The 24765-nt window shown below is 29.2% G+C and overlaps 1 protein-coding gene across 4 annotated transcripts in view; it reads right to left on the reverse strand.

Annotated features, from left to right (window-relative positions):
* Positions 1-24765, reverse strand: part of LOC142328926 (uncharacterized) — a 48091-nt gene that overhangs the window by 12485 nt on the left and 10841 nt on the right. For 3 of the 4 annotated variants that reach the window (XM_075373099.1, XM_075373098.1, XM_075373095.1), the window contains 3 exons: positions 21863-22065; positions 12740-12875; positions 3637-3770 (listed from right to left, as the gene is read on the reverse strand). In XM_075373099.1, the coding sequence (XP_075229214.1) occupies positions 3637-3770; positions 12740-12875; positions 21863-22036 (444 nt within the window). In that variant the 5' untranslated portion in view covers positions 22037-22065. The remainder of the gene's footprint in view (positions 1-3636; positions 3771-12739; positions 12876-21862; positions 22066-24765) is intronic. The other variant, XM_075373097.1, reaches the window with a different exon arrangement.

Genomic DNA, 24765 nt, shown 5'->3' on the forward strand with positions numbered 1-24765 from the left:
AGATTTTGCCAGAAAAAATTGCAAATTATGAATGGATTTAAAGTTATAATTTAGTAATAGGCAATAGTTTAAGCTGTTTATATAACATTTTATTTTCTAGTTTTATCTAAGTAAATTATTCGTAGCTTTAAATAATGTAAAAAGTTAAAATACTGTAAGGCATACATTTTTAATACCAGTAAATATTATCTTTAAAAAACTGCTGGCAACTACAACGATACTTTTAAAATACGATACGATTAGAATAATAAATGTTGTTCCAGAATTTAACATTTTAAATATAAATAAGAAAAAAAGAATAGAAATTAAAAAAAACCAGCAATAATACGGTTTAGTAATTTTCTGTAATAATCGAGAATGTATAGCTGTGAATAACTACGCCAACAAAATTCATGGTCGACCTCGCTGAAGAAGTGAAAAATATTTTTTTTTACCTGCTCTTAACTTCTGATTAATGGCTCTTACGATAAAATAAAATGTTTTTCTCAAGAGGTAAAGCTAAAATTAGTGACCTAGTCGTAATAAGAATGCGTAAACTTATGGAATAGTACTAGATAATGAATAAAAAATAGGCTGTTTAGATGGTTGTAAAAAATAGGAATAAATTAATACACCTGTAGTTGGTTTATATATTACTAATACAATTCTACACGGATTTCTACAATCTTTCACAAAGTCCGATGATCAAGTGATCGATTTGCATAGACAAATAAGAATCAAATACAGACTAATAATTACCCAATAAGGATTATGTTTCGATGTTGCATAAATAGTGTGTCGCTGCCGATCATAGCGCTATCTGCTGGCTAAAATTATTTCTGTCTGCGCAGTTTTTTCTCTCCAAATGTACTGAATAGAGTATTCAAACCAAAAATTGGATTGTTTATCGTTATTCTCCCCTTCAGTAAAAAAATAAAAATAATGCTTTGTTTCAACTGTTATATCAGAGCAGTGCGTACGTAATTTCTGTTCTTATAGAAGATAGTATGTTTTTACTTTTTTTTGAATCATGATGTGAAATTGTTTATATAAAATTGAAATCAAAGAAAGATTATTTTCACAACCAAATGGGGTAGTAGCTACTCATGTTTAGTTGGATTGTTAACTAATATTGGTTGGTAATCACTATTATAATCTTTTTAAACTAATTTATGGTAAATTAAATTTTTTGATTAAAAAAAGAAGATTTTATTAAAAAAAAGAAACCCTGGCCTAGCCTTGCAGAACATACAAATAGCGCTGGATCGTGTGTGCGTGTGGCAGAAAAAGTAGAGGATTAAGGTAAGTCGCGGCAATCACATTTACCATGCCGAGCGGTGGCTGTCCCGGTGTGTACTTCGATGGTGTTTTGATCCCGCAAACGGAGACTGTGCGGTATCTGGGACTTCACCTGGATCGGCGTTTGACCTGGAAGTGTCACGTGAGGATGAAGAGGAAACAGCTAAACGCAAGGTACAGGGAACTTCATTGGCTGCTACGGAGGAACTCAGGCCTCACGTTATCCAACAAGATCTTAATTTATAAGGCTATCCTACTCCCAATCTGGACGTACGGTGTAGAATTGTGGGGAACGGCTAGTACTAGTAATGTGGAAATTATACAACGATTTCAGAACAAAGTAGCGAGGGTAATTGCCGAAGCTCCGCGGTTCACGAGGAATGATGAGATTCAGGATTATCTGGAGCTCGCATCGGTTCATGAGATTGCATAACAGCCCAATGTCAAATACCTGTAGAGGCTTGAGAATCATGTAAACCAGTTTGCAATTAATCTACTCGATAACAGCAGAGACGTCCGACGGTTGAAACGAGCCCATGTACTCGACTTAGGTTCTGCGCAACAGTTTGGAATCTAACACCGTCAAGTTTAGTGGTGTCGTATCTAATTTCTTGTTCTCTTTCTTTTTCTTTTTTATTTGTTATTAATGTTTGTTGTTTGGAATATATGGTGCTGAAATTAATGGATTGTGATTTTTGACTGAGCTTGAAATTTCATATTTGACTAAGTTTGCTTGCAACTGTTTATTGTGTATTATTTATTTTGGAGGTTCCTTAAGGAGCTTCTTATCACAAGCTTTTGTCAGGAAACTTACTTATGGCTCCGCAGGAGAGCCGATTGTAATTATAATTGTAATTGAGCAAAAAAAATCCTTTTTATTTGTTGATTTCCCTTCATATTTAAGTACCATATTTATATAAAAATCCAATGCGGTTTAATTTATTTTTTTAATTTTATGGTGCATACTAATATAGTGGATAAAAAATTGCCAATATGAACGCTCATGAACTATTTACAAAAAAAAAATCAAGTTTAGTATTTATACATTTAATCAGTCATTATCAATAGATATAGAGAAATTATATAAAAAAATACAAATTCAAAAAGAAATATTAACATATTACATAACATATTAATAATCATTAAGCATACTATGCGAAAAGCTAGTCAGAGTAGTAGATTATTAGATATTTTAACCAATCATGAGCAGAGATACAATCACGGAAATCAAATCAATCACGGAAATCACGTTGATGATTTGACCAATTCCGTACACCGTTCCAGCCAATCACGTATCTTCTTTCACTTCAGTGTAGCAGATATAAAGAATGTATCACGAAGTTCTCCCGGGACTTTCTTAACCTATTCTACTTGTGAAAATAATGGAAAAAATTCACATAAGCATATGTCCTAAAATGCTTTGTATACGAGATACGGATAGTGAAAGATTTCGTTCGGATTTCAGCTACCCCGGTAAAATGTGGTTGTACTAAAATTTTTAGGACGTTAATTAAGGGCAGAATTAGTGATTTCTTATGGTATTAGACCTGAAAAATTGAATAACATACGTCCTAGAGCCGTATTTGGAGTAGGTTTTGAGAAATTTTGGGGGAAAACCAATAATCTCTCTGTTACTCAATGGTGATAAAAAATAAAATAAACCAGCATAACGAAACAAAGATTTCTACTTGTATACATAAAAAATGTTAACAGTGATAGAATATTGTTATAAAAAATACTTAAATTCAAGTCAAAATGTTTAAATATAAAAATTGGGTTAAACGTTACTTAAATTCACTTAAATTCAATTTTCGTACTGCCCGAAACCATTTGGTAATTTGTATAGTATTCAAAAAGAAAAAAGATAATCGTAATATCAAAAAAAAAATTAAGATATCTTTAGTTTTTCCGAAAAGATATCTTACTGAAAAAAAAGTATGCAGTAAGATATCTTACTTAAAACAAAAAATTATTATTACTGGGTGCAGGGATTAAATCAAAGCTTTTTATAATTTTTTGATAATCCGTTTATCTGACGAAGAACGGAAAAGGCCAGAAATATGTATAATATATTTTTATTCAAAAGTTCACTTATTCATATATAGATTAATAAAATCGATCAGCTGAGAGACCCCCACATCACAACGGTACCCCAAAACGTTCTGATTATGATGACAATATTACCTCACAGAAATTGTTTCAAACTCAAACATGTATACACATTAAAGTTACAATATCAAGCCTAAGAAGCGTTACAGAGGTGTACAAGATTAAGAATTATGAAGGTGATTAATTAATTAATATAATGTCCCTTCAGCACAGTAATTGCAATCTAAAAATTTTAAGAATTTAACTTACTCTAGTATCATCGATAAAAAACGAGATACGTGGACTTGGTTCGGTCGGTTGCGCTGAACAGTTTACTTTTAAAGGTGTATTAGAATGATGAACGCTGCTTGGAACAATTAATATAGGTCTTCGAATACCCATTTCTGTAACAAAAAAATTTTAATTAACAAGTCTGAACATTTTTTTTTTTTTTACTACAAAATTTGTCCTTGATAAATGACTTGCTGTCTGTTTTCTAAATAATATTACAAAAATTTAAAAAACTTGTTTTATACTTTTTAGTCATAAGTTAAACAAATTATTATCATACATTGCATGAGTTTAAATACTAGGTTAATTTGGATTTTTAAATCCCCGCATCGCCGTTTTGCATAAATTTTTTTGGAATTTTTTACACCGCACCCTTAATTTAGCCCCATACGGAGGGGTGTTTGGAAAAGTAATGGTGAAAGATAGTGTTGTCACCCGACCTTAGTAACTGTGCAAAATTTCATCAATCGGAAATGTCAGGAAATATGATAAATTAAGTATGCAAGATTTCAGGACAAACATGAAAAAAATGAAAATAAAAAAAAACGTTGCGAGTTAAAATAAAACAATTAAAAATTATCCCTTTTTTTCACGCAATATTCACCGGTACTTATTCCACGCTAAGAAAAATATCAAAAAGAGAGTCGACTGTTTTGTTAAATTACACTTTTCATAATTACAGTCTGTGTAAAGAATCATTCTAAATTAACAACTTTTTTTTAATTTCATTTAAATCGATTTAAAATTTAAGAAAAGATGTAAAATTTAAATCAGATACATGTTTCACTTTTGCTTTAATTTGTTCAATAGTAACTCTGACAAGAAATTACGTTTTTTTCATTATGTATTTTTAACCGGCTTCAGAAAAAGAGGTTATGTATTCGACCAATATATATTATTTTATGCTTGTTTGCGCTCTTATTAATCCGATTGAAATAAATTTTGTTGGAATCGGCGTTTCGCATTGGTACCATGATGTCGAAAAAACTTTTAAGACAAAAATTGGTCTGAAAATTTGAAAAAAAAAGTTTGAAAATTGATGCCACAAATTTATGTCTTCTTCACACCAAGAAGGTTGAACAAAACACCAGTTGCCTTTGACTGGAGGCAGCTGCATTTTATCACCATAAAGGAGCACAGCAACTGTGCAGAGTAATTTATCGTTATTAATCAGACAGAAAATTATGAAATAATTATTTAAAAAAAAAAAATAAAAAAAAAAAATGTAACCGATATCAAAATGCGCTAAAAAGTAAGAAATAATTTCGTCCAAATATTTAATAGACACTTTTTTGAATCGACGCCAAAATACATGATCATAATTATGTGGTACTTGAATGGACCTGCAGGTAAAACTACGTAATAAACGCTAACGGAAAATTTCAGTGGAATTCATATTTATAAAATAAATATGAATTCCACTGATGTAAAATATCGGTATTGGTTTTTATGAAGTATACTTATGTAGTATTATAGAACAGATTTATATTAAAGTAGTGGAAGTTATGTATTAAGCGGAAGTTAATTTTGTAGATATAATTTTTTGTAGATTAATTATTTTGTATTAATTTAAGAAACGATCTAAAATAAGTCAGATACATGTTTTATTTTCGCTCTAATTTGTTCAATAGTATCCCTAACAGGATATTAAGTTTTTTTTTTCATTTTATGAAAAGTCGGAATCGTAATCGATAAAGTAAACTGTAATAACATATCAATTAATCATTTACGAGTTAACTAAAAAATATAAAATTCTGCAACAATCTATCTGATATTATTATTTAATTTTTTACCATTTATACAACTCTTCGAGAAATATCTTTGCCGATAAGTTTGAAGCATAAAAATTCACTTTATAATGACGGCATAAAACCTTGTTATTTGATTCGTCTATCAATTTCATGTCATTACCAGTGTTCTCTTCTTATACAGTCATTACCAAATTTTATTTTATACACTGTCCTCTATCAGTTTCATGTCAAGTCATTACATATGAAATTTCTCTTCAAAAAGTACTTAGAATTGCATTTTTTATTCATTTTTAACCTAACACCACCTTAAATTTGTGTGAAACGGGTAAAAAAAAATTGAAAATGTTATTTATTAACCGTATAGCTAATAACTATTTTTTTCTCTTTGTCCTAGCCAAAATTAGGAAATTATTTAACCAACGGTTTTCCAGTTAACAGTCATTTTTTAGATAACTACTTCAATCAGCGTGATTAATATTTGATAATTTTTAAAACTGGTATGTTCGTTTTGATAAATTGAATTAAAAAAATATATTTAGTAATTAAAATTAACAGTTATTACAACGGGGATTATTTACTATTTAGAAAGTGCTGCGGAGAGGTGAAGTACTTTCACACTGACTAATATTCTGTTATGAATTGCAACGGTTTTTCATTTTATACAGGCCTCAAATTGTTATATATGATTGCTGCCTGTACGGTAACTATCGCACAGTATCGGTTCCTTTATAATCTTTCTTACTGTCAGATGAAAACTATTTATGTACGAGTATAATACGTTTTATCTCGTAATTATGTTTTTTCCTAAACGTTTTATTCTTTGAAAAAAAGGATTCATATAATCAAAGCATACATGCATTCAGGATCCTTTAAGGAAACATGTAAAATATTCCTAAAAGATTCCCAATGCCAGGGGGCGACAAAAAGTATCATCTAAGATTTACTTAAAAAACGGCATACAACAAGGCTGGATGCAAAATAAATACAAAATTAAGCAGCATCCTTTCCGTTAAAAATACAGAGGCCGTAGCAGATATTCAACGAAAAAGTTCCTCAAATCTGAAAAAATCTATACGAAAATTATCATAACAAACTGGTGTAAAATAAGATTCTACTATCTTTAGATTTAACACCTTACCGTGTATTATTTATGCAACAATTACCGAAAGAGACAATCGAAACAACTGTAACCGACTTCTCAATAAAACTGTTGAATTAAGACTCGGTGCTAATTTTATAGCTAACCATTCCATCTTTCTGAGCATCTCAATTTGCAAAACATTAATCTGGGGTCCGGAGATAGCCTTCACTGATCGTTAATGAAACCACTTCGCGATGAGTAAATCGAAATACAATGTGCCGTCTCGGTAATTATATCGTGTGGCCGATGTTTTTTGACACGAAATCTATAATATTTTTATAAATATCTGTCTATTGTATGTCACAATTTTCGAAGTATTCTACGGTAGTTGATCAATGGTGAACGATTTTTGGTTTTTTAACAAGACGGAGCAATCTGTCACACATCTCACGCTTCTCTGGCTTGCGTTCACACACGGATTTTACAAAACGAATCCATGTCAAGTCATTGATTCGTTTCGAACGAACAAGAAGAAAGATGGATCGTTGAGCAGGGCGTTTCCTTTCAAAGTATTTTGTAAAATTAAATATGTAAAGTTTCTACTAATACATTTTTATTAATAAATGTAAGTATTTAAGTTTTTTCTGAGTTTTCATTTTTATAATTTATTCGTACGATAAAAGCATTATGTGACTGGCTGTAACGGTAGAGCTTTTCCAGCGGACCGGTTTTAAGAGTTCCCCGTGTACGAGTAACTGCGATACTTACAACAAAAAAATTAACACAGCAAAAATCAGCGAAACAAAAAAATGAAATACGTAACCCGCAAATAAAAAGTACGAGAAAAAATTATAATATTTACTTTAAAAAATTAAACCGTTACAAAAAACCACGAGGTAACCGTATTAAAAAATATCTAAATACATCTTTTATTGTTATCGATACATAATACACTATTATATAATCATTCAGGAATGGGTAGATATGGTATTCATGGATAAAAAAAGAAACCATTCCAGTATTTGCCTGGATGAATCAAGGAAAAGCGTGGTAAAACTTTAATCACAAAATTCACAAAAAAATATATATATATACACATATATATACACACATATATATATAAAACAAAAAACAGATTTGATTAAAGTTCATATTAATTATTTAAAATATTAATATATGAAATTATATTAAGCTAAATACTCGAAGATAATAAATATAGAAAATAACTACATAATACAAATTACAATTCTGAAGGCATTAATGAGAATTATTTGAACACGTGTATTAATTTAAACAAATTTATAAAAAAATATTTTGTTATTTTGGTAATTTAATAAAAAATGGCAATGAAAGAACAATAGGCTTTTTTTCGCAAGCCGAAGTATTTTGTTGAGTTAAACAACATTTTAGTATGGAATTTTGTTTTTAAACATTAGCTATACCACTTAGCATTATCTCCTATGTTTATATTCCGTTTAATCTTTTGTTTTATTAGTATAATCAAAAAACTTGAAGGTTTTTTTTAATCAATTACTGACAAAAATAAAAAGCATTAAATTCGTTGAGAATCATTCGATAGACTTTAAGTACTACTGCCAGGAAAAAATGTTCTTGTTAAAAAAAACAGTTCTCATCACGCAATAATTATAAAAGCTCCTAGTACAGGTCAAATTTAAAAAATTATATGTTTATTTTTAACTTGTTAATTGAAAATTTAATATTACTAATTCACGAAATGATTTAGATAAAAAAATAAAAAGAAAAAACTGCAATGAAATAATCCAGACAACAATCTACGTGTATTATGTTGATCGACGTCCTGGATCTGGATAATATGTACTATTTTTTAAAACACAAATTTTGATAGGATCCATTGAAATGTTTTATCATACTTTTTTTTTTACATTTTACAAATTTAAAATTAATAATTTCGTGTGTCAGATATGAATGAAAAACAGAAATTTTGTTTATGGACATCATAAAAATCGTATTTTCTTTCTATAAAAATAATTCTAAATAAATATTATTATAATTGGCTAAAAACCTCCCTCGTACATGTCGTCTTTATGAACTCAAAATTATTAATTTATTTAATGATAATAAATAAGCGTTATTATTTTGTCATTCTGCAAGCATTGAAATACATCGACGAAGCAGATATAGAAAAACATAATAATCTTCTCAGATTCCCTTAGTGCAATAACAACAATAGAAAATAAGTTAACGGACAACGCCATAATCCGAAAATTAAAAACGAAATGCATCGGAAGAAGATGAAGAAGAAGGAAGACCCTCTACCCGTCCCAACATCACGGACAGGAGTCCGGAACAGAGCCCAGCAGAGATGCGTCCTGAAAGGCAGCCATAACAGAAGTGGATGAAGACCTTCTACACAACCCTTCCTTTAAAACTTACATATAAATTAACATAAATCAGCAATTACGACTCCTCCGGAAAAGGGGGCGCATTGCTCTCTCCATATAGTTAGTGTCCCGTTGTGGCGTATTCCTGCTAGCCTATGAAGCGTTAGCACCGAAAGGACTTCAGTGGACGGTCTGAAGGGAAATTACGTTGGGAGGACAGGTTTCATAAGCATAGCCTTCCGCGGTCGGCCCATAAAATGGGTTTGATAACGCTGGTTTAACAACGGATTAGAATGCAATTAAATCCGTCCTTAAAACACTAAATATTAAAGACAAAACTTGAAAAATTAGACCCGTCACTTAAAATAAACCTTTTAAAAACACGCCCGATTGAATCATCCAGCAGCAAGGGACTCTGTCCAGGTTCTGCGATCCGAAGGGAGAATCTATAAACTCCCGCTAACTTTGCATTCCATTCCATTCCATTCCAAAAACGAAATGTACAAATTAATCAAAATCAAAAGACCTTAAACTTAGCTGGATACCATCCCACTGAATGAAGACGCAAAGTTGGCTAAACAAGGTGCTGGTATCTCACAAACTCTCTGTGCAAATAGCTGGACCGAAAAATGACAACAGATCAAACCTCAAAAACTCCGTAAAATATAAAAAAGTATTTTTTACGAAAATCTTGCAGGCTCATTTCCCAGTTTTTTCATTTCCGAACTTGTTCGGAAACAAGTCATCTTAACTCGGTTGAGAATAGGACACGCTAACTTCAGCCACGTACATCTCGTATTGCAAAAGGAGCGAAATCTATGTGAATATTGCCAGGGTTATTTATCAGTAAAACACATCATTACCGATTCTCCATACTACCAAACGGAAAGAGTGAAACACAAGATACCTCAAGATCTAGAAAATTGCTTAAATAAAGTGAAACATTCTGAGAAAACTTTGAATTATCTAAAGGACTTGAATTTTCAGTATTATATATAAGTGTGAATTATAAGTAATTAAACACGTGTGATCTAGTAGGTGTCGCTAATGACAAATGAGATTGATGCGACGTTAAAAAAAAATTATATATATAAAATTAATTGTGTTTGATTACTATTTGAGATAAATAAAAAAAAGAAATTGACGGAAACATTTAGTCCTAAACATTGTTACTCTTTACATTTTTTAGAGTAATTATTAACAATTTTTTTGTAAAAAAAATTTAGTTTATTATTTATTTATGAAAAGTAAAAAAAAAATATTTAAAATAGAAATAACAATTAATGAAATTATAATTAATAATTGATAAAATAGAATTACAATTAACATTTCAATTAACCACACGTCTCAGTTTGTAGAAAACTACAAATTTACCTGTACATTACACTGATAATTCGCTTTTTTTTTTTTGTCTTCAGTCATTTGACTGGTTTGATGCAGCTCTCCAAGATTCCCTATCTAGTGTTAGTCGTTTCATTTCAGTATACCCTCTACATCCTACATCCCCAACAATTTGTTTTACATACTCCAAACGTGGCCTGCCTACACAATTTTTCCCTTCTACCTGTCCTTCCAATATTAAAGCGACTATTCCAGGATGCCTTAGTATGTGGCCTATAAGTCTGTCTCTTCTTTTAACTATATTTTTCCAAATGCTACTTTCTTCATCTATTTGCCGCAATACCTCTTCATTTGTCACTTTATCCACCCATCTGATTTTTAACATTCTCCTATAGCACTACATTTCAAAAGCTTCTAATCTTTTCTTCTCAAATACTCCGATTGTCCAAGTTTCACTTCCATATAAAGCGACACTCCAAACATACACTTTCAAAAATTTTTTCCTGACATTTAAATTCATTTTTGATGTAAACAAATTATATTTCTTACTGAAGGCTCGTTTAGCTTGTGCTATTCGGCATTTTATATCGCTCCTGCTTCGTCCATCTTTAGTAATTTTACTTCCCAAATAACAAAATTCTTCTACCTCCATAATCTTTTCTCCTTCTATTTTCACATTCAGCGGTCCATCTTTGTTATTTCTACTACATTTCATTACTTTTGTTTTGTTCTTGTTTATTTTCATGCGATAGTTTTTGCGTAGGACTTCATCTATGCCGTTCATTGTTTCTTCTAAATCCTTTTTACTCTCGGCTAGAATTACTATATCATCAGCAAATCGTAGCATCTTTATCTTTTCACCTTGTACTGTTACTCCGAATCTAGATTGTTCTTTAACATCATTAACTGCTAGTTCCATGTAAAGATTAAAAAGTAACGGAGATAGGGAACATCCTTGTCGGACTCCCTTTCTTATTAGGGCTTCTACCTTATGTTCTTCAATTGTTATTGTTGCTGTTTGGTTCCTGTACATGTTAGCAATTGTTCTTCTATCTCTGTATTTGAACCCTAATTTTTTTAAAATGCTGAACATTTTATTCCAGTCTACGTTATCGAAAGCCTTTTCTAGGTCTATAAACGCCAAGTATGTTGGTTTGTTTTTCTTTAATCTTCCTTCTACTATTAATCTGAGGCCTAAAATTGCTTCCCTTGTCCCTATACTTTTCCTGAAACCAAATTGGTCTTCTCCTAACACTTCTTCCACTCTCCTCTCAATTAATAATAAATTCGCTAATTCGCTAATGACTTTAATTGTTGATCAGACTACAAATAAAAGTATTAAAAAAAAAATCTAATGTGGACATCACATGACTTTCTTGTATGCCTAATAAATTACATATACACATTTTTAAAAAATGAAAAGTACGTAAAATTTTATTTCACTAATAAATTCTGATATTTATCGTATTTTTAAAAATTATTATTGAATTATTATTTATCGTAAAACATTTTTTACAATCAGAGGTTATTTATTAATATATTTAAATAAAAAAAATAAAAATACAATAAAGGTAAAAAAAGAAAAGAGATGAATTCTGATTCGAACCGATGTGCCTTTCCCTTGTAAGATTCAGATGTTTCATTAATAAAAATTTTATTTGGCTATAACTCTGGAACCAATGAATATAAGTACCGCTTACGATATATCGTTGAAAAGCTCTCAATGACGGCTTATTACTGCAGTTAAGAAAAATTCCATAATTCAAAAGTTTTTGGATTTTGGGCTTTTTTGTACACTTTTGGTTCAGTTGATTGCAATCAAAAGGGAAGTTGCAGAACTAGATATAACAACAATCCTAAATCCAAAATTTCAACATCCTACGGCTAATCGTTTTTGAGTTATGCGAGATACGTACGTACGTGCAGACGTCACACCGAAACTTGTCAAAATGGATTCAGAGGTGGTCAAAATGGATATTTCCGTTGAAATCTGAAAACCGAGATTTTTCGCGATCCAGTATTTCCCTTTACTTCGTACAAGGGATTAAAAAAAATTACATTTTAGAAATACCTGTCAATGTTAAATAAAAAAAAAAAACTGACAGTAAATCCTATTTTTGTTTTCTTAAACTTCGAAAAAAATAAATACATTTGTAATTAAAAAAAGGTCTACGTGATTTGACGTCATATATTAAGATAAAATATTTTTTTTAAAAAGTAATATTTGTACAAAAATGAAATTAGTTTTGTGTTCGTTAATAGAAAATAAATTTTACTTATACTTTAAATAATAGAAAGAAATTAAACTTTAAAAATGTATTTTTAAACAAGGTTTTGAGAACAAGATATGTTCTACATAATATGAAGAAACACATTAGGAAAAATATTATATTTTTTAATTAAATACTTAGCAGACATTTGTGTTAGGTTGACAAATTAAAAAAAAAAAAGAATTATGAGTCGTCTCAAACAGATTTTTTTTTTTAATTACGAAAAATATAATTATTACAAACAAATATGGAATAAAAAATTTAGAATAAACTTACCGATAATAGTTAAATTAGCTCTTGCGGATGCTGTACTGAAGGAAGGAGCATCTGCAGATACCTCGCATGTAAACGGACCAGAAAGATATTTAGGAATTGCTCTAAGTGTAACTTGGTGGGCGTTTGAGCCGCTCAACTGAAATCAAAATAACTCATCAGAATTTTTTAAAGAAAAAACGATTTTAATTTTAAACAAATTTATTTGACAAGTTACATTTTTATTTTCTATGATACCTCTGTTTATAAGTTCAAGGGCCTTCATTATTCGTAAGAAAAACAAGAAGCTGGATTACTATTTCGCATTCTTTTAATTATTAAAGTAGATATTTAATAATTAAAAAGCAAGTAAACGTGTCTTATTATAATGGTTTTTTGGACTTTATAAAGTAACATCTAAAACAATGTTGTTAAACTTCTCTGCAACGTTTGCGTAGTATTTTTATTATTTTTATTTTATTAATAGAAAGACCTTGAAATTAATTTACGTATCTCTTAAAATTCCTGATCCTTGAGGGGAACTTCCAGAAAAATTCCGGGTCCTTCAATATACCAATCAGTATTGCTACTGATTGAGTTTACAATTTAAATATCCTTTCTTATGTTCTTATTTATAAAGAAAGTATTATAAAAGAAAAAAAAAATTCGAAGACTTTTATAATGATAAATTCCCAAACCGAAATTATTAGTTATAAATAAGATTTATCTCTTTGACAAAGACTGAAAAGTATTCTTGACTTCATAATGTCTATTAAAAAAATTAACTACACAACAGTTAATTGCTGTAGAAGGAAATATTTATTAAAATTATTTTTAAAACTGAGTACACTACATTTTTAAAAGAGGGAAGGATGTAAAAACCTTTGTATGTGTAAGTTTTCATTATTTTTTAAGTTTCTCAGAAACCTTTAGTTTCTGAAGAGTTCTTCGAATCTCTAAAGATTCACTATTACGCTCTTCATAGAGGGAAAGCTAGCTCAAACGTAAAGATATTTTTCACATTTTTTTCTACTTGTAAAAGCTGTAATGCAGTTAACTTTTAAATTCTTAAAAATGTTTAAAAGACGATATATCATGGATATTTAAAATTAAAAAAAAAAATAAAAGAACAGGTGCTGAGGAAAATAAGTAATTAAAAATTATATTCGTTACTCTATTTAATTTTAAATTATTAAAATTGAGCAGATGAAGAATTACGTACTTAAACTAGGGTGATGGAAAAAATTATTAAAACCTCATTAGGAAAAATTATTTTACTGAATAATAAGAGTATTTACACTAATATTCAATTAGATATTATACCATCGATTCTGAAAATATGTCTCGGAAATACCTGACAGATTTTCAAAAAGTATATATAAAAATTTAGCCAGCTGAGGTTTACGTCTTTAAACATTCAGAGATTTTATTTCAGATAATTATTGTTAAATCTAAAAAAACTGTTTCTAAAATTCTGATCCCAAAGATGACTGACTGATTTTAACTCTTAAAATTAATACCCAAATTTCTTTAAATTTCGAAGCATTATAAGTTATATTTTAAATTGATCCATCGAATTTCAAACTACTAACTTTTTTACTTTATTGTAATAAATGAAATCAATGTGGTTATTCGCAGTTTCATGCTGAACCACGGTTAGAGAGCTTATACTTAAATTTTTTTATTTTTTGTTATTACATAGCAACATTTCTTGAAGTTACAAAAATTTCTTAGACGGGATGAGCCTCTAGGTAGAGTAAAAATATAAAAAAGGACTTTAAGAATAAAATAAAACGTAATAATAAAAAGTCAGTGATAAAGAAAAATAATTAAATAGAAAGAGATTGAGAATTAAATGGAAAATTAAAATGAAAAATCGGAAATGAAAATGGAAAAAGTAATGAAAGAAAAGAAATGATCAGAAAAGAAAGGGTTTGAATTATAACTACAAGGTAAAAACTCTGATGTGATAACCACATTACTTCCTTGTACGCCTATTAAATTACATATACACATTTTTAAAAGTACGTACAATTAATTTTATTTCATTAATAACTTGTTATTTTTTTTTTATTGTTATTATTGAATTATTATTTATCATAAATGTTTTTACTCTCAGATGTTAATAATCATTAATAATTCAATATATTTAAATTGAAATAAAAAATTGACAAAAATAGAAGAAAAAAAGGAGATGAAGTCGAATTCGAACCGATGTGCCTTCCCCTTGTAAGATTCAAATATTCTATTAATTAAAATTTTATTTGGCTATAACTCTGGAACCAATGAAAATAGAAAAGCTCTCAATGAGGGGTTATTAGTTAATAAAAAGGTTCAAAATCAAAATCTATTGGATTTTGGGCTTTTTTAGTCAAGCCGATAGCAATCAACAGGGGAGGTGTACAACTAAATATTACAACAGTCCTAAATTCAAAATTTTAACATCCTACGGCTAATCGTTTATGAGTTATGCGAGATACATAATACTGACGCCACGTCGAAACTAGTCAAAATGGATTCAGGGATGGTGAAAATGGATATTTCCGTTGAAAGCCTGAATTTTTTGCGATCACAATATTTCCTTTATACTTCGTACAAGGAAGTAAAAAGAAAATGATTATGAGTTGAATCAAGTGGTAATTTCAATAAGAACTTTTTATCCTCAAGGTCACGGTTAGATTTCACATTTTTTATACCATAAAATATTTCCTATTCCATGATCTAACGTACGAATTCGAGAAAAATAAAATAAAAAGTAAAATAAAATGAATAAAATAAAATTATGAAAACCATTAAATCTCGTAGGTGTGAACGAAATAGGTAGAAAGCATATTTGAAACAATCACAGTAGAAAATAAAATGGGAGATTCATATGTATGTACAGGTGTTAATAATGCATGGCGACTCTTAAATAACTTTTCCACAATTAAACGTAGAAAAAGTAAATTTAGTTAATGGTTCCATCTCGAGATGATCGGTACAAGATTACCATATTCCAAGCATTCAGTAAGCCTCTACGCGGCGAATACAGAACTTATAATTAGAAAGTATAGGGTTCTAATGTATCATTTTAAAGAGCATTGAAAAAAATGACTTAAAAAACGTTGGGGTGTGACAATCCTAACTAAATTGGAGATCCACACAATGTTTTTCACAGTTAATTTCAAATATTTTCTCCAGTATCTCTTAAATTGCTCAACAGTTAAATACTAAAAACTAAAATTTAACAATTCTACAAATCTACTAAAGTATACTTCTATCTCAAAACGGTCTACTTTTTTCCTATGCAACAACTATTTGGGGTGTCTTATTGGCCACGTTTAAGATTAATTGTGGAAAATATTAAATGACCAACATTCTAGAAACAGTAATAAAATTAAATGAAATAAAAGAAGTTATAACCGAACTAACTGAAGAAAAATCAACAAGAAAATTCTTTAGAATCTATAAAATAATCGTCACTAACACAATAATGATAATGTTAATCACCACAATAATCTCGGTCACAAATATCGCAAGAACATTTGAAGGACCATTAAAAAAAACTTATGTTTACATCAATTCGAAAATCAAGACCATTAAATTCCTTTTTAATTGCCCAGTTAGGGTCGTGGCCTGAAGATTTTTACGTTAAAATTTTTATTAGAACGCCCTTTAAAATGATAAATTTCAACCTTATTCTTTCTATTTAAAAATTTTGAGTTGGTCCTCTGGAGGCTTAGGATTTGGTTCATATCGCAGAATAAATTGTTTTGAGGCGGGAGGATTTGCTAAATTTCATTCTTCTATGTTTAACGGTTGAAAAATTGTTTAAGGATTCCTATACTTTATTAACTTTCTGAATAAATATACTGTATACATAATAAAATGGTAAAAACGAAAGGTGTTGAAAAACAAGGAAATCAACATAAATAATAAATAATAAAAATTATTAAAATAATTGAAGAGCGGGCAGTGGACGTAATAGAATAGATATATTATTTGTGTCAGGGATCTGCATAAAGGCGGAAATCTTTTGATCAATGTGCGTTGTGTTATAAACACAAACAAAACAGGTAAAAATTAAGCAACAAAGTTTTAGTTATTATTGTAACATAATCTTACTTTGTTTAATAATATTCAGTATTAAATGGCACTGGAAAGTTTACTTTGATGTTTTGACAAAACCTCTATATAAGATGTTTTAACGTTAAAAGGATTTTAAATTGTTTTATAAAAAACACTTCAAACAAGAATTTAAGTACTTACAATACTTATTTGAATGTATGCCAAATATTTATTTGAGAAAACAATAGTCCAAATGTGAAAATGTAAGCGTTAAAAAAACACGCAATAACATATCGAAAGTAAACAAAATACCTTTCAGTATGGATTTTGTTCTATACTTATTTCTTTTAGTGTTTTTATGTAACGAAATGTCTTCATAATAAACAGTTATTAATTTTTTTTTTAAATTTATTAATAAGAGGAAAGAGGGGTAAAGAGAGTGAGAGATAAAGGTACTTTTATTTCATTAAACAAATTTTTACACTTATTTAAAAACTCTTGTAGATGAAGAAAGTTTAACATTTTTTTTTTAGAAAAAGTAAATTGACAAATTTTTCTTTAGTTAATAGAAATTTCCTTAACATCTTTTTACTTTCTCGCTATAGCTCTCTCTCTCTCTCTCTCTCATATATATATATATATATATATATATATATATATATATATATCTGCTGCGGCAGCTTAGAGGCTTATTAAATTTATGAATCTGTTTCTTGAATTTTATGTAAATCAAGAGAACTTTAAATAAATTGAACTGAAAATTGTTGTTCTCGTGAAATACACATGTTCTTTTGGTATGAGGATAAAATTTTTGGTATTTAAAGACTCAATTAAATAATTTTGATTATCTTTCTTTAGAATAGCTCTCTTTATCTGAGAGTATAGTCTAATTGAAATTAAATGTAGGAAGAGATTTCCTGCGAAACTTTCGGTGTTAGAGGAAGACGCGGGGATCACGCTTCCGCGAATCGGTTAATTGGATAATTGAGGGTTGTAAGTTATGGGAGGTGTTATGGTTGGAAGAAGCCATACGAAAGGAGATAGTAGGTTGTGTATGCTGATGGAAATGTCTTCCGAGGCGTATGCATCGGTGGATTCCTGACAGAGGCCAAACTGATGACTGTGTTATGTTATCAACTTTAAAGGGTCTAAAAGACGACCTCTGGTAAAGACTATCAGGAACGGAGGGGGTAGTGTAGCGAATGGGATCATCACAAGGCAAGTGTCTTTCCCTACAGAGATCGGTCACAATTTTGGTTACCTGGAACCCTATCTAAAAAAAACACAAAAAGGTTATAGAAATTTCCAGAACGTATGCGTATATATATATATATAAAGTTTTTAGTCTTTTGGCTCTAATTTCTTTTTTTTTAATTTTTATTATTAATAGCTGGGAAAGTCATGAAATATTTTGCCAGCTTTTTTTTTTTGTTAGCGTTCTTGTCCCTGATTTAATGGAAAGGATCGATATATACAATATTTTATCAGTCTCTTTAGGAATGATTTTACTAACCTAATCTTAATGAAATTCCAAATTTTTAATTCATTTATGTCATTTCGTCCGATTATGAAAAAAAATATTACCTAAAGCGTTTTCAAATTTTTATGAAATTTTAACATTTTAAAGAACTCTAAAGATTCATTGTTATTAGGTGGAAAAATATTTTTTTTTTTTGTCTTCAGTTATTTGACTGGTTTGATGCAGCTCTCCAAGATTCCCTATCTAGTGCTAGTCGTTTCATTTCAGTATGCCCTCTACATCCTACATCCCTTACAATTTGTTTTACATATTCCAAACGTGGCCTGCCTACACAATTTTTTCCTTCTACCTGTCCTTCCAATATTAAAGCGACTATTCCAGGATGCCTTAGTATGTGGCCTATAAGTCTGTCTCTTCTTTTAACTATATTTTTCCAAATGCTTCTTTCTTCATCTATTTGCCGCAATACCTCTTCATTTGTCACTTTATCCACCCATCTGATTTTTAACATTCTCCTATAGCACCTCATTTTAAAAGCTTCTAATCTTTTCTTCTCAGATACTCCGATCGTCTAAGTTTCACTTCCATATAAAGCGACACTCCAAACATACACTTTCAAAAATCTTTTCCTGACATTTAAATTAATTTTTGATGTAAACAAATTATATTTCTTACTGAAGGCTCGTTTCGCTTGTGCTATTCGGCATTTTATATCGCTCCTGCTTCGTCCAGGAACAGTCCTGCAGTCTTTAGTAATTCTACTTCCCAAATAACAAAATTCTTCTAGAACAATATAGTATGTGTAATTTTTTTCATAAAATTTTCTATATCAAAATGGCGGTTATAATTTTTCTTAAAATGAAGATAATGGAAAGATAAGATTGAATAAGAATACCAATATTCAAGCTATAAATAAGTAACTAAATCTTTTGTTCTGATCGGAACATAACAATAGATTAAATAGATCACCATGAAAGTTTAAACAAAATTATAAGTTAAAAAGAGGATGTGTTTAAAGTTCATATTAATTTTTGAAAAATTAATACATGAAGTAATATTAAGGTAATTGCATTAAAAAAAAAAAAAAAAAAATAACACCAAAATAATTGATAATTTGGAAGGCACTATCGAAAATTATTTGAACACACTTGTAAACATTTAAAGAGATTCAAATAAACGGTGTTTAAAAAATCCATTAATGTTACTTAAAAATTCATTACAAAAGTAATTTTTTCCCGTAAACTAAAAATGTTTAATTGTATCTTAATTAAATTAGTGGTAAGATTTTTAGGTATTTTGACAATTTATTAAAAATGGCAACGGAAGGATAATAGGATTTTTATTCTAAGTCCCAAGTATTGTGTTGAAACATTCAGTTCTGGATGGGATTTCCTAAAACAACAATAATTGTTTTGTTACTTTATTTTTTATTGAAAAGTTATTTAATGGTTGTCATACTTTATGAAAACTTATGTGTATAATTATGATAAATAACATGTTTATAAAAACCATGAGTGTAAAATTTCTTCAGAGCAACAGTTTGGTCAGCTCAGGGCTCGAAACTTTCTAAAGTATGTGGGTTTCAGAATAGTGGCCCATTTTAAAAATAGTAGTTATAGCAAGTTACCCGTTCTTCATAAGGGTAAACAAGCATTTTTCACGGTTCTTAATGTTACCTGACAAATACCACGAGGAGGTAATCTACTTTATTACTTTATTTTTTTATGGTTTTAATTTTTTTGTTTTGTGGAACAGTTTGTGAGCAACATAAACTAAAGAATGGATTTGTATACAATATTTACAGTTTTTCTCTTTGAAGTGTATGTACACAGATTGTTCGCAGAAAATACTCTGGAGCCAGCCACATACAGCTGCCCTGGCGAGAAGTACTGACTCTCCAAGTGGAGACCAGTCAGTCACTTGAAACATCTGCCCTTGTTATTTATTTATTATCATCGAAACAGCAACGTAAAATTGAAACTGGAGGAAAGTGAAGGTTAAGTCTAAATGAATGTACGCTGTACACCGTCGCACCTTTAAAGCTACTTTTCTTTATAACCGAAACAGATATCGGTAGATATCTGTTTCGGTTATAAAGAATCGGTAAAGAATTCGGTCTGTATCGGTGATAGATATCGGACAGATAAAAAGTAAAAAAGATATTTTTTGTAGAAAATTTAATTTAAAATACTGAAAGTGGTCTTCAATTCGATTTGACCTAAGGTTTGGCCATAGTAAATTTGAATATCGGCAAGAATATATTTTGATTGTTACCGCAACCCATATAAATGGCCACCATATTGAAACGATGAAGCATTTAGTAATAGTCCTATGTTCTTTCCAGGCAACAGTTCTACATTCTTCCCAGGTATAAAACCTAGATTTATCCAAAATAGATCATTTAATAATTTTTGCGCTAAAGTATAACGGACTCACAGATCACTAGATTAATATATATATATATATATATATATATATATAAATAAATGTTTATGAGTATATTTATAATCTCTTTCTAATATTTTATTTTGCATATCTGAATTTTGCAATCTGAATTGTTGTCTTTATGTAGATTACTTTTAGCAAAAACTAGCCGATCAGGCTTGTTTCGCTCGCCGGACCGTCTAAAGAACAGGGGGCTCTGCCCCCTGGATCCTCGACGCGTTCATATCCTCATGATTGTGACAATATTAAGTATTTTAAGGAAAGAAATATTAGTGTGTAGAGAATATTTTCCCGAACATTTTGGTGTTTTTATATTTAAATTAGGTTTAAGGAGTGAGTAGAAATAGAATTTAATATTTTTTTAATAGAAATATAATGTTTAACGCTAGCCAAATTGATAACGGGGAGTTGGCGTAGGGACGCCGTCTTGTTCATTTAGTCTTATGTGTGTTCGTGTGAGGTTGTGTTAGTTACCAGTCCAGCTGCTGCTATTGGCGCAGAGCGGACCATGCAATTAGTGCAGAGCGGACTCCTTCTAGTGGGAGAGTACACGGCTCTCTCACGCTACATAAAGAATAATTTTTTCCTGCTAAATATTAACTAATAATCCCTTCTTTTATAAATAAAATTAAATAAATAAATAATAGTAAGTAAATAAAAATACAGATATAAAATATAAATTAAAATAATCTAAGCTTGAAAATTAAATAAAATAATCTGTAAATTAATTGACAACGGACTGCTTCTAGTGGAAGGGAATCGTGGAAGGAGCAATGTGCAGCCGCCCGGCGCACTGCAATTGGTCCGCTCTGCGCCAATAGCAGCTAAAATAAAAATGTGAGCACATGCGACAAACAAACAAGCCCACACACCATCATTTTCTATAGAGTTATATTTTTAATTAATCGTCTTTTTTAAATACATTACTATTTGTATTAAATTCAGTTTACCACACGTACTGCAATGATAAACATACAGAAGTGTGGGAAGAACCCTCACGTAGGCGTTTTCAAAGTCGAATAAGCGCGTTTACAATTTTTTAGTTCTTTAAAAGTATTAACGAAAAGATCCTCAAAATATTATTAAATAAAATGTTCGTAATGAAATTAACAAAAACTTCAGAAAAAAATATCATTCTATAGTTGTAGTACATATAGAATAAGAATTTTACTTACATCGACATCAAGACCGGCAATTGGAAAAGCATTTGCTGGTGGTCGTTCGCGAGGCATATATCTATAAAATTCATAATTTCCACGATACCATTTAACTGAATATAACGGCACACCTTGCATATCAAATTGACATACTAATGTTACTGTCGAACCGGCTCGTACAACTTCTGGCATTTTTATTTTAACACCTTTAAAACCTCCTGCTAAATAAAGAAAAATATTAAATAATTATGAAATTAAGACTTTCGGAAAGAGTAACTTATTCAATATTATATAATATTATACATTTTAATTAATCGTGCAAGCCTAAAAATGAAACTTTCAACACAATTGAATTTCATAAACTAAAAACAATTTAGCAAATAAAATGATTATTTATTAAATTAATAATAATTTAGTTTATTATTCAATTATAACAAAATGAGAGTGTTTGGGTAGAATATGTTTTTGAGCCTATAAAATTCTATAGCAGTTACAATATTCTGGTATTGTAGAAGACACTAAAACTTTCTTCCAGTGCAATAGAGGTACTTCAAATTATATAATTACATGAAGTCTTCACTACATCTAATGAATATGTAACGCAATTCTTTTTGAATTAATTTTTCCGCCGTGTTTTACAATCTGTTCATAAACTATTAAACACGAAACTTTTTTTAAAATTAAACATTTTTAAATTTAATATTTTTAAATAGTTGGTTTTTATAAGCCAATTACTTTGAAAGATAGTGTCACGGTTAATCATCTCTAAGGGAAAAAATTTTCAGGTTCCTTTATATATATATATTATATTTATATATTATATATATATATTATATATATATATATTTATATATTATATATATATATATTATATATATATATATATATATATATATATATATATATATATATATATTTAGTTTTACGGGCATCAACTGCTATGGTAGTTAGCCCGGGTTTCGTAACATGACCACCACTATTCATGTAATACGGATCCCGTTTGATTACCGATTACATCAGGGAGTAATGCCTGATCTTGCGCGGAAGTTTAATTATGTTCAGACTAGAAGGCCGGAGGAATATGATTATTTATTCAGATTCAGGGAATGTGGGACTAAGTTTAGTTTTATGAGAAAACAAAGAGATAATAAAAATACAGATAGAGATATTACAAGAACAACTGATAAATTTGAATTACAAATTTCTTTTGTAAAGACAGAAGTTATTTGTAAAGATATATAATAATAATAATTTTTTATATGTGTTCAAGTACTTTCAGATACCAAATCCATCTTCAGAAATTCAAAAAACTTTTATATTGAAGTTAAAATAAAAAAAAAAAACTAAAACTCATTCATCGTATGTAAGTTGTTATTTAAAATGTAAAAATGTACAGCATTGGTCGTCATGTTTTAAAAAATTGTCGACTTAGCGTCAAGTCACAATAAAAGTTTCCACCTTTATGATAAAATAGAAAGCAAACGGCGTGGTCAGCCCACTCCGTAGTTATAGTTCAGAACTTGCCTATATATCATAGTCAAATCTTGTTTGTTCATTCGTTAATTTATTATTATTAAGATATATATGGTATTTTTCTAAGTCTATTAGTATCTTATATATTATTTGAATTTATAATTATATTAATAATTATATATATTATTGATAATAATTATATTATTATCAAGAATTTCAATAGATTTTTCCGGATTATAATTACGGTTATGATTGATAATATGTTTAGTAAAATTAGACCTTTCTATTTGATCTTTTTTTATATGTTTTCATATTCTAACTGAAAAAACTCGATTGGACTTACCAATGTATTTTAATTCACAATCGGCGCATTTCAAACTATATACGCTTTCTCCATCTAAATTGATTTTTATTTTACTCCAGGTCTTTATTATTTTAGATGGATCTGTATTATTTATATGTTTTATTACTTTGTTATTTGTTATATAAAAAGTTTTTAAACTAAATAATTTAATTGTTAATTTCAACTATTAACATTTTTTTCTAATAAAACTTGATTTGCTGTATTAGATTAGATTTACGGCGGCATTTGGTGTTAGTAAAACATTATTGTGTTAACCATATTACCACATTATATTTTGTTAGAGTTGCTTTGTTAAAGTTTTTGAAAAATATTTAAACCGAAGGGAGGTACAGCAAAAAACAAAAAAACATATATTTTAATTTTAAAAGATTGGGGTTGATTTTCTGAAAAAGGTTTTTTGGATGATTTGTATATCCATTGCTAGTAAAAAATCTGCTTTAATAAAGTATATTATGTTTAATAAACTCTCTAAAATGAGTTTGAAGATAATCAAAATTGGTTTTTACGATATCCCCCACCCGTAGACGAATTTTGAAAAAAAATGAATATGTTCAATGCCTAATATATAGAAAAATTTGAGCTTAAATTTGAAAAAAATCCGTTCGGTGAATCCTGAGATATAAGGCCAAAAATAGTGCAACATACATACGTAGTACGCACTTACATACACATATTTTTTGGTTTAGATGAATTAGTTGGGTCCTAAAACGTAAAGACTTGAAAAAAAACCTGACATCCCATTATTGACATGATCATCATACTTTCCTTTTTAATTTGACTATTCTATTATTTTATATTCAACGGGAAATTAAATATAAATGCATCAAATACGAATATATACCAGTATCAATGAAAATTTAATTAAGAAATGGCAGTAACAATTAACAAAACACTTGAAACAAAAACTAATTTCTTAAATTATATTAAAAAACACAATTAATTAATAATTTTTATAAACAATAATCATGTCAGTTGAGTTAAATACTTTTCCTTTTTTATTACAGTACTGTTACTAATTATGTATACGCGTTTGAAGCTTAATAACTGTTGACTGGAAAAACTGATTTGATGAAATTTGGCACAC

This window comes from Lycorma delicatula, chromosome 8, assembly GCF_047948215.1.
Source record: "Lycorma delicatula isolate Av1 chromosome 8, ASM4794821v1, whole genome shotgun sequence".
Lineage (NCBI taxonomy): Eukaryota > Metazoa > Arthropoda > Insecta > Hemiptera > Fulgoridae > Lycorma > Lycorma delicatula.